At 42.1% G+C, this 12,224-nt stretch overlaps 1 protein-coding gene across 1 annotated transcript in view; it reads left to right on the top strand.

The window, feature by feature from the left end:
• Nucleotides 1–7,565, top strand: part of TBX20 (T-box transcription factor 20) — a 53,554-nt gene extending 45,989 nt beyond the window's left edge. Inside the window, exons 7-8 of the mRNA XM_063116107.1 lie at nt 4,075–4,187; nt 7,225–7,565. Of these exons, the coding sequence (XP_062972177.1) occupies nt 4,075–4,187; nt 7,225–7,565 (454 nt within the window). The remainder of the gene's footprint in view (nt 1–4,074; nt 4,188–7,224) is intronic.
• Nucleotides 7,566–12,224: the final 4,659 nt, after the last annotated feature.

Genomic DNA, 12,224 nt, shown 5'->3' on the forward strand with positions numbered 1-12,224 from the left:
CTTTCCATCTTAGGGTAAGATGGCTTAGGTCAGCCAAGTGGGCAGAAATCCATGCAGACAGGGGCAAGAAGACGGAATTAGAGGGAGGAGACAGGAAACAACAGAACAAGCATCCCAGTAATCTCCCCCACCTTGTTAACCCTTTAGCTTCGGGTTCGGTGGCCTGTATCACAAGTCCCGCCATCAGGTAGATTGTATTAGATGAGAGGTCAGCAACTGGAGGAATCAGGGCCAAATCTGGTCCTTAAGCACAGGCAATAGAGCACTGATGGTGGATGGCTGTAGCTGCGGCCTTGCTGGCAACCCGGTTTGACAGACAATGGGGTCAACCTGCCACCTTCCATCTCCTCGTTAGAGTGGCCGTCCCCCTAAACTAGTAGCTGAACTGGCAGTACATGTCAGCAGAGGAGTTTCTCAACTGTTATCTGTGTTCGTCCTTAAGAAGACGGCGGACCATCGTTTGTTAAGAAAGCGTTCCGTGTGTGATCCCCCCGCTACCACTCTTTCCCGAGGTCAGGCTGGTTACCGTATGTCTGATGTCAGGGTTACAAATTGCTAAGACTGATGAACTCTAATGCCCTTGGCCAATATGAGCTTAATTTATCATTTTGCGCTGCTCTTACACTTGTTCAGTTCTACAAAATAATGTGTGTGCAGCCGTTTGCATTTCTCCTTTTCCTAGAAATGGGGGGGGGGTTGCATTCAAATCCATAATATAACCAATGCAGTATCTCCCCCCACCCACCCCTCTCTTTTTTCTTCTTCCCTTGAAAGATCTTCTGAGAGATAACTCTGGTATGGCCACTGTCTTCAATCACTTAAAAGGCAATAATTCAATTATACCATCCTCTCAGTAGCAACTGCCATTGCTTTCTGTCCACTTCCAGTCCCTGCAAGTAAATTACTTTGATAAAATTCTCCCCTCCACCCTCCCCAGTAGCTTACCCTGATATATATATATAGATATAGATATATTCATATTCCAAGGGACTCGCATATGTAATGATACCAGTGATATTCCAAGGACAAAACAATTCTCAGTACTTTATCAAGGAAAGATGGTGGTGGTGGAGCAGGGGGAAATTTAGGTGATTCATTGTATTGTTTGGTAATTCCACACACACACCCATTTCTTATGCTATGTACGTTGCTGAAATGCAAGGCATTTTTAGCTGACCTGAGTTACCCAAGGCCAAAGGCAAGTTCAGAAAGGTTCTCTGCCAAACGCTAGGTTTAAATGGCGTCAGTTAACTGGATTGTCTATGACAGCTTATTTGGAAGTGCACCAGGTCAGATTAGTCTTTGGGGAATCCTGCTAGCTAAAAGGGCTTTGCTCTTAAATAGGTTAAATCACTAAATAGCTCCACCTCACTTCTGCCTCTTAAAAGCTGTGTTGAATGAATACTGTTTGGCTCCCATTCTTCAGACAGTATTCCATTCAGAGAAGCCACTCTGGGGCCATTTCCCTTGACCTAGAAAGCCCTTAATGCTCTCAGACCGGCAGATATTAGAGAACACTTCTCCCCATAAGGGCCTGCTTGGGTAAGGAAAGTCCTGTAGAAAAAGGAAGCCCTGCTTCAGGTAGCTGCTACCCATGTTGCAAAATCAGTTAGGGTTCAAAGAAGGGGCTTTTTTTACGCACCTTGTACCAAAAAGGGGATAAGAGAAGGTGCAGATTTGCATAGAATTTGCATATGCTAATGTATATGTTGATGCAAATTTAGAAGTAATTGTTATAATTTTAATATAATACAATTCATCTTGGCATAGTGGGAAGACTAGGACCAGGTAACCCATGTGCCTTCTGAGACTGCTGTCCAGGGGCTAACTGTTGATGGGCAAATTCAAAGTTCCTGCATCGCCTACATAAGGTACTTATTGGACTTGGACTGGCCAGCCCATCAGTTAGAGCAGGGGAGGGTGACATGTTGCCTTCCAGAAGTTTTGGCCCACAACTCCCATTGGCTATGCGGGGTAGGGCTGAAGGGAATTGTAGGCTAAAACATCTGGAGGGCCACAAGTTGCCCATCCCTGAAACAGAGGACCAGTTCAAATAGGAGATTGTCTTCTGCTGGCTCTCCAAAACAGAGGACTGTGTGCTCTAAAATAGGGACACCTGGCCACCCTATACCTCAGTCTTACAGAACTCACACTCAAAAAAGGCTCACTGTCACCAGAATCCAACTGTACAAGCCTCCGGAGGTATTAGAAAGGTTTTTGTCGTCAGAAGGAAAGTTTTGAGGAGCTGTTGTTGTTGTTATTTGTATTTTTTCATTGTGATCTGGCATGACACTAGCTTTGAAACCCATTTTGCATATCTTATATAATGCTGCGTTTTCTGCTATGACAGATTACTAGGCTGTTAGAACAGGTTCTAGAGCCTCCGGAAACTTTAATATAGGTGTCTTAAATGTATAAATAAAATTGAAAGGTTTTTCCTGGAAATGTTTGTGTACACTGTCAGGGATTATATGTTGGATCCATTTACAGTGCAATCCTATATGCATTTACTCAGAGTAAGCCTCTACTGAATTCAGTGGGACTTACATCTGGTAACTGTGTATAGTACTGCAATCTTAGTCATGCTTTAGTCTCATTTAAATCAATGTGCTCTTTGTCATGACTAACATGCCCCGTGATTTCAATGGGACTAAGGCAAGGATTCGTCTGGATTCAGCCCTATAAAGGCATAGTTAAAAACTTCCATGTAAATTTCAGATTAAAGTTCTGTGACTTCAGCATTGCAATGCCGAGGAGCAAGATGTTAGCAGACATTTTTGTTCTGTGGAAGGTGTTTCAGCTGATATTCTACTTTGACCTTATCATTTTGTCATGCTATTGTAAAAATGCATAGTATTTATCTATCAAAAATAAAAGCAAGTACAAAAAATACGAAGAACCAGTTTTTAATCCAGTACATTTTTGAATATTCACTAACTACCAACCACTTTATTACCATAATGTGTAGTTCGATCCTAAGTTTGTCATAGATTGATTTTGTTCTCAGTCTGCAAACAGATTCACTGGAACTCTTTCTAAGGTTGCATTTTATAGCGCTAAGGGAGTGCAGTTGAATCTATATGGTCTTTTTTGTTGTTGTTAACTTTTAAAAAATTAAAATCAAACTTTGGCATAGTTCTGTACTTCCAGTGAACAAACAGAAAGCAAAGCATGTTGCTATTTGGGGGATGGGGGAGGTTTGCATGAACTTAATCATATTTGGCACTAAAAAAGCATTATCAGGTGTCCTATGAAAAATTTAGACAGCCTGATTTTTTAAAAATAACCTGAATTATGGTCTAGAAAATTGGATCATAAATCTACACAATTCCCTTCCATAAACTTCTGTGAATCCATAGTTGTTGTTGGTAATTACTGAGTTAGCTTGAATGTAATGCAATTGGGATTGGGATGCTTCATACAGATCTGGAAATAATCTTGACTGGAGGAGCTAACTTTCCCACCCCAGCTGTAAGGCAAACTCCCGCAGATTCCCAGTTTCTCATTGGTCCATACTATTGCCCAATCAGTAGCTGGACAGAGTCATGTGCCTATGTTTCCCCCTCCCTTACCAGCAATTTGCAGTTCCTAAAATTGCTGTATTGTGTTAGGCTGCAGGCACAAGGGCAGCAAGAACTTGTAAGATACCACTGTGCCTGGCCTTCTGCCCTCACTAAGCCTCACAGGAAGTTGATGTCTGGTTCATTATCTGCTGCCTTGAAAGCAAGGCTAAATATTCCAAACTCGGGGAGGGGAATCATAATTTCCACCTTATTTAAGTAATTGTGAGTGTATTATAAGCCCTTTAAGCTTGTACTTGCACCCCTGTACAGCTTGTACATGGGTTGGATGCTGCTCTTGTGCCATCCTATGACCTCAAAACATCATTCTTCGGCCTGAGTTAACTCTTCTGGAATTTCCACACAAGGCATCTGAAAGGACCATTAGTACAAAAGGCTCCAAGCACATGTTATCATTTCACCAATCACTTGTGGGTTGGAGGGGCTGTGTGGTTAAATAAACGCAGAGCTGGCTTTCAGGCTGGTACTGATTATGCATGTTGTCTCTTCGCAGGGAAAGCGTAGAGAGCCTTATTCAAAAGCATTCCTATGCACGATCCCCCATCAGAACCTATGGAGGAGAGGAGGAAGTCCTAGGAGATGAAAGCCAAGGGACACAAAGCAGAGGTAAATACAGAACGCAGAGGCCTAACACAGGGAGAGAAAAGTTTCACCAGCCTCTGTGATGTCTATAATTAAACCTCTCCTTTGCTGCCACCACCCTATTGTTTATCCTCTAAAAGGATGAGGGAATAATAAACCTTCGTGTGTGAGTATCCGTGTGTATTGTCCACCTGAATGGTTGATAAAACAAAATAAGAGTAAAGTTTATTCATATAGGAACAGATTTTAAAAGACACTTTAAGATTATTCTACGTTATCCACATACATCTACCTCCCCCAACCTCCCAGGGAATATTAACCACCTCCAAACCCTATAACCCCACTTTCCTAATACTATTCTGAAATGCTTATGGGTCGCTTGCTTTGATGCTTGAAAATGAACCCAGAATTTGGGGAGAATATCTTTGGAAAAAAAGATATTCTTCCACGCAACTCCTGCATCGCCGTGAGTCTGATTGCGCAGAACGCCTGGCTTGGGCATGACCTGTCATGGAGCCTGGTTACCCAACCGCCCCTCAGTACAGATTTCAGTCCTATAAACAAACCCACAAAAGTTACTAGCCTGCAAATAAATAAATAAATAAACAATGAATAAATCCCTAGCCTGGTTGGGGACTGACACACGAGGGCTCTGTGCCTAGATGTAGAGGAGGGTTGGAGGGCTCCATTCTTCATCACCCAGTCCACACCCTTGCTTATTTGGAATGCTGTGAACTCACCTATGAGCAATCCCTTGTCATCTATGGTGACCAGGCAAGTGCTTAAATACATGCCTAATGTAGATACAAATGCATCCAGAACATAATCAAATGGAAGGTGCTGAAACTCAGGCCCAGGGGCCAAATCCTGCCCTCCTGGGATTCCAGTCTGGTCTTTTGGGGTTCCCCAGGTGGCCCCATCCCTTGCCCTTGACCAGTGGTGATTTGGTGGCTTCCCAGCTTATTTGGCCCCACCCCCTTGCCTTTGGCCGTACCCAGTTTTCCAGTTTTCCCAACCACCATTGCGATGCTTCTCTGAAACTAAATCCAGCCCTTAGACTGAAACGGATTCAATACCCCTGATCTAACGCTACATTCTCCTATTCCTGAAAGGTTGAAGGCAGTTGGAAGGAAAATGGCCTAGAGTAGGGTGACCCTATGAAAAGGAGGACAGGGCTCCTGTATCTTTAACAGTTGCATAGAAAAGGGAATTTCAGCAGGTATCATTTGTATATATGGAGAACCTGGGGAAATTCCCGCTTCATCACAGCAGTTAAAGCTGCAGGAGCTATACTAGAGTGACCAGATTTAAAAGAAGGCAGGGCACCTGTACCTTTAACGGTTGTGATGAAGAGGAAATTTCACCAGGTTCTCCAGATATATAAATGACACCTGCTGAAATTTCCTTTTCAATACAACTGTTAAAGATACAGGAGCCCTGTCCTCCTTTTCATATGGTCACCCTAGCCTAGAGGCCTCTGGGCAGGCTTAGGCCTGCACAGGGCCTAGTACCCACATACTAGTACTCACAGTGGCAGGAGAGAGCAGAGCCGTGTGGGTACTGCTATGCTCTGATGACATACATATGGCGCATCAGTACCAGAGGTCTTGGGTGATTCTTGGTTGGAATGGACGAGTCCTAGGGCTGCTTTTGGTCTTAATTTTCCCTGTATTTGAAGATATTAAGAATGGCCAAAGAGGGGGAATGGCCAAAAAGATGTGACTCCATAATGTCAGAATGATCACATCTGAGACTGACGCATGAAATATACAGTATTCTTAAAGCCATTTGCAACATTTCAAAGACTCATGATATTGACCACTTCCCCACCTCATTTTCCTACTCACAACATAACTAAACAGGAGTGTGCATTGTGTATGTGTGTGTATGTATAGGGGTGGGGCAGTAATTTTGGAAGCCACTCCGAAACACTGTTCCAACCTGGGTGATTTTGTTTCCATTAAACTATATATTTGGCTCTTTGCAACATGCGACAGGTATCCTAAATTGCCATCCAAGTAGATGCTAGATAGATAGGTTGCATTGTGTCTCAACAGCGTTAATCAAAATAGACCTGGAATTAGTCCCATAGCTCACTGACACTGTATTGCGTTATCTTTCTATGGCCGCCTTGATGTGCAACGGCCACTTGAAGTTCAGCTCTGTCTGCTGTTACATCTGACGATACCCTTCTTCTGCCCTCTAACCTCATTCAGTGTTGCTATAACAGTGGTGTTACTTATGCCACTCAGTTCTCTGGATCTAGTTGTTTGTACAGCAGAGGCCTTGCTAGGCCTTAGAAGATTCAGGGCCCAATGATTCCATTGTCATCAATAGAAGGGTCCCCTCCCGAGCTTAATTACCATGCAGAGACAGGCTTTGGGGGGTCCACAGTGCACAGGGAAGGGAGAGTTAACCCTTCCCTTTCCAACTGTGATCTCCTGGAAATCTGACCCACCCACTCCGGGATGGCAACCAAGCTTAGGGAAAATGTCCCTTATGGCCTAGGAGGAGGCCATTGCTTGTGGGAGAGCACTGGCTTTGCACGTGGAAGGTCCCCAGTTCAGTCCCGGACATCTTCAGGTAGAGCAAGGAAAGAATCCAGCCTGAAACCCCAGAGAGCCTTTGCTGCCAGTCAGTGTCATCAGCATTGGCCTAGATGGACCAATGGTGTGACTCGGTATAAGGGAGCTTCCTATATTTCTACCAATGGAAAGATTTTTTTCTAAGCTTAATTGCTATGCAGGAGAGTCAACCCTTATTTATTTATTTATTTATTTATTACATTTTTATACCGCCCAATAGCCAAAGCTCTCTGGGCGGTTCACAAAAACCCTTCTCTCCTCAGCTGCCATCCTCCTTGAAAATTACCTGACCACCACCACCACCACATGGTGATTAAGCTGAGGGGGAAAAAGCGTCCATGGGCACCAATGGACACCTAGGGCTCTGGGGGATAGATTTGGAGCCTTGGGAAATGGATTTTCCCAAGGCTTCTAGCAATGCCCCTGTTGTACAGTAAAGCTTCAGCATTTGTTTCATCTCTTTACCTTGTTTGCAGGATCAGCGTTTACCACATCTGATAATTTGTCCCTCAGTTCCTGGGTCTCGTCATCGTCTAGTTTTCCTGGATTCCAGCATCCACAGTCCTTGACTACTCTTGGTTCTGGCACTGCGTCCATAGCCACACCGATCCCTCACCCGATCCAAGGATCGCTGCCTCCGTACAGCCGCCTGGGGATGCCCCTCACCCCTTCAGCCCTTGCCAGCTCAATGCAGGCAAGCGGCCCGACATTCCCTTCTTTCCACATGCCTCGGTACCACCACTACTTTCAGCAAGGGCCTTATGCAGCGATCCAGGGACTGCGCCACTCCTCGGCAGTCATGACGCCTTTTGTATGACTGACCCCAAGGCAAGGGGAACAAAGCCGCAATGGCACGGAAGTCGTCATGGACCTGTCAGAAAGGTCCAAAGACTAGAGGAACTCCTTAAGAAAACCAATGTACCTAAAACATTACGGAGTGAGATTCCTCTTTGAGGGGGGTCAGAGTTGTGTGAAGTATGCAGAAGCCTACGTCTGATACAGCCAAAGAGACTCCGATGGTTGCAAGGTCTGTAATTAAATGCTGAATGATCTGAAGATGCGCCATAACCACTAGATAAGCAGCTGTGTTCATGCAGCTGTGTATAGTTGTATTGTGTATAGATCTCCCCTCCCAACAGAGGCAAAAGAGGCAATACTGTGCTAATAAGTTCATTGCTTTGTATGAATAATGGGGGAAAGATGATGTTCTGAGCATGTTTAGGGTACTTCAGCTTTAAGTTCACTAGGAAAGAAAGAGAGGTAAATACTATTCACCATTTCACCCTTCCTTTTCATTCCTTTAGTTTAAACTACTGACCCCAGTTCCTTATGAACATTGGGCATAAACCATGGGATTTCCTTCTTCATGAGCCCTGATGGAAATGAATGGAAGCTGTGCAAGTGGAGCATGTATTCAGGTGCCACTTTTTCATTGAAACAGAGTTTTGCGGAGAAAATGTTCCTTGTGGATTATGCCTGGTCAAACTTTTCTTAGTACAATACAAGGTTCAAATGGAGCTACCATTGTGCAAACTAAGATAAAATTCAGTGAAATAACTGATTCATTTTCCTATTACTTTTAAGCATAAAAAGTAATAGGAAAAACTTAATAATTTAAAAAGTTAATGATTTAATACATAACATAAAATTATACCCAAATAAGAGCTAAACAGTCCACAGGCGCTAAATGGAAACTACATATTACACTTTCTTTCTACTGGTCACATGGAAGGTTATACACATCCACCTGTCCCATATGCGTTTCGACCACAAGGGTCTTCATCAACATTATAGCCCAAAACATAGAATTTTTTTGTTAACTTAATTGTTCTATTCAAACCTCCAAGGCAAAAACCAAAGTAGCTGGTTACCAAGTCCTATTGCTCCTCTCCTAAAATTAAACACAAGAATTTAAACTTATAAGAATTGTTTACCAAACATTAACTCTTGTATAGCTTATCTGTGTAGGTCAGTTTATGGATGTATCAGGAGAGGAAGGGGGACTTGATCTTCCCTCCTATCTTGTAGCTGCTAGGATATAGCTGAAGCATCCATAAACCAAGTCTACACTCAAAACAGGCTTTCTCTAAAGTGTTGCATGCAAAGAACCTACAGTGGTGGTCAAAATTGTGGACACTTTTTGAAATGTTCATGTTTTGCAGTTTTGCAACTTTGCATGCTTATAGAAAATGTTCTGTTTCATGAAATTCAGATGTTTATATATCAATTGAAAGAGAATTTAATGCTGAAATTCAATAAAAAAAAACAGAATGCAAATATCTGCAGTACAAAAAAGTTATGCTTACTTTAGTCTAAAAACAAACACAGGTCAGATTGAGTGAAGAAGTGGATTGGAATTGCAAACCCTACTGGCCAATCACAGTCCTTATTCTGGGGACCAATCACATGGCAGTAGCTGCGATACATCATGCTTGAAGTTCGGGAAAGTCAGTTTTGCTGTTTGTTCTGTAACTGAAGCGCAATTGGAGATTGTGTGAATATTTGAAGTATTTCTGAAATTAAAAGTGTACGTATGAACATCATAAATAGAGCAATGGCACCAAAGAAAAGAGTTGATTGAACACCCAGGAAAAGAAGCAGGATTGTTGTATTACGTGAATCAGGTCTTTCAATTAACATTTGAATTTCGTGAATCAGAACATTTTCTATAAGCATGCAAAGTTGCAAAACATGAAAATTTCAAAAAGTGTCCACAATTTTGGCCACCACTGTATGCATGGCAGACTTAGGTCCGTTTGAACCTTGTATTGTACTAATTTTCTTAAACCCATTTTGTTCTGCATATTGACTTTGGTTTAAGACACAAACTTTATACTAATAGTCAATTTTTTCTTAGTTCCAAACCACAAGCATATTCAATCACAAAGCAATTTTTTTTCCTGGTTCATGTTCACATGAAATGCCACATCCAGGCGTGGCATTACAGAACCGTACCAAAACAAGAAAAAATATATTCAGTTGAGAAATGTTTTGTCTGCCTTTCTTGGACTGAAGCAATTTAAACACTGGCTTGCTGGAACTGAGCTGATTGAAGTTTGTTTCATTTGAACTCTGAATATGAAAGTTCTTCATACCTCACCCTAAAGCATTTCATTTTGTAATTAGCGTATTGGGTCAAGAAAGCAATGGTTCATATGCTTTTCTCAGACTGTGACAGCAACCAAGGTAACTGATGGTGAAACGGCAGCTATGGGTTTTCTATCTTCTTTTATTTGATTCACAGCTTTTTGCAAAGGTTAGGATGATCTAGTAATCATCATCAATAGTTGGTTGCGTATTCATCTGTGACATTTGTAACATGCTTCTCAGTCACATGGCAATATATCGGGGAATTGGTGGGGGTGAGGTTTAGCTTGTTGTCCCCTTGCTGGAAAACTATAAAAGTTTGAAGAGTGACAAAATTCTCCACTTAAATCTGGCCTGATCTATACACATTACTGTCTTGTTGAATGGATCCCATAAGTAGTTCCAATAGGTTGCGAGGATCGCAAGAATAATACTGACACCAAAGTTTGTGGACCATATAGTGTGTGCATGCACACATATGCATGGTCATGTCCATGAGATCCTCATGGAAATGTGGGTTGCCCCTTTCTCATTATTGCTAGAGAATGTGACATGTGCCACACCCTTCCCATATACTGAACATTTCCCAGCATTGAAGCAAATAGGACAGCCACTACTCAGGCAGTGTTCCATGTACACATCGGAGCACTGAATCTGGCCATGGCTAGACCAGGCCTATATCCTGGGATTGTCCCGGGATCATCCCTGTAAATCCAAATGACACAGAGGGGAAACCGGGAGCAGACAGAGACGACCTCCCAATTTGCCTGGAATAATCCTTAGGTCTAGCTAAGGCCACTGTTGCATTGGGATGGACATTGCTTTTATTGTGAAGTCAGATTCTTTATTTTCCCTGCTCATTTCTTGCAGAGAAATATTGTTCCAATATTTCCCCTTTCTTAACAGGAATAATAGAACTTTATTTATGGTACTGATAAAACTGTCAATGATTTCAGTTTCTTGTTTAAAAAATGGCAGGATTTATTCTTTCTTTCTTTTTTAAAGTACTAAGCGGAGATTTCAGTCAATAAAGGCGCAATCCTATGCATTTTTCGACAAAAAAAGTCCTCCTATAGCTCCCAGTATTCCCCTCCCAATGTTGGGAGTTGGAGGTCTTTTTTCTGTCTAAATATGCATAGGATTGCGCCCTAAATATGCTACTTTATAAGTACCTTCCTTTTAAAGGATTTTGGACACCAAATATAGGTGGCTGTATTTTAGCTCTGCCACATTTGAAATAAGCCTTTGGTTTCTTTCTGTAACACCACAAATATGAGGAAAGTGTTTCTTTAAACATATGGAAAGTGAAAACTGGAGTCTCTCTTAACAGAATGTATTACAGGTCTGTTGTTTGCTGTGTTAAGTTGTTTTAATTAATTGCGTGAGCACATTCACCATGTAATGATGTGTGTGTGTATATCGGAGGTGAGGGCAAAATGTTTATGGGGGTGGGGGAAAGGAGTTGAGTACATAAATTAGGAAACAACATCCAACAACAGAGTTTCTTTTTAAGTGCAATATATTTATTTCTGCCAGAAATATATCAACATTATGTGATATTTGAAGCACTAATCCATGTGATTTGTAAACAGCTTAAAATGAGTATATATATATCTATATATCTATATCACAAAGTTGTACAGAAGTGCAAATGTGTGAATATTCTTTTTCTTTCATTAAAATATTGGGATTTTTAAATATAACATGTATTTATTTATTGGTTGGACTTTACTCTTTCTGTTTTGGAGTTTGAATCATTTGATGTACTTCTGAAATGACATGCTAAAGTCAGGATGACGCCCAGTAGCTTGAGAGCATCGCTATGTGGGGGAAAACACGTTTGCTTACCGTTGCTTCCCCGACCGTGCGTTTGTCCCTCATTACTTCCTCTTTCGAAAGAAGAAGTTAACAACATGTGCGTGGCCCATTCTCCTGCACATAGCAGGGGATAGTGGCAAGTTCCGTCTCAAAAAAAAAAAAAAAAAAGGTGGACTTTCTGGGGTGTTTTTTTGTGGCGTGAAGAAGGCTAGAAGGGGCGGGAGGCATGTGGGAGGCAGATGATTTCGTGAGAGGGACCTGTGAAAATCTGTGAGTGCCCAGTAACAAGCGTGCAATAAAACGTTCGTCTGATGGAGCTCTCATACCAAGGCCTAATAGCTCTTTATGTATACATATTGGGTTGGATCCAGATTTAAGTATGAGCAACTGGTCTGCGGAAGTGAACTTCCCCTCACCTTCTTTTCCACAGCAGCTCCTCCAACCTCTTAAAAACACCACACAGAGGTTCAGGGGACCCTGAATGGGATAAGCTGTGGAGGGAGTTCCCCAAAAATCATCTCTAGCAGACATCCTCTATTTTAGGCAGGAGCTGAAATGTTTTTTTCTTTCA

The sequence above is a fragment of the Elgaria multicarinata genome, chromosome 1, assembly GCF_023053635.1.
Source record: "Elgaria multicarinata webbii isolate HBS135686 ecotype San Diego chromosome 1, rElgMul1.1.pri, whole genome shotgun sequence".
NCBI lineage: Eukaryota > Metazoa > Chordata > Lepidosauria > Squamata > Anguidae > Elgaria > Elgaria multicarinata.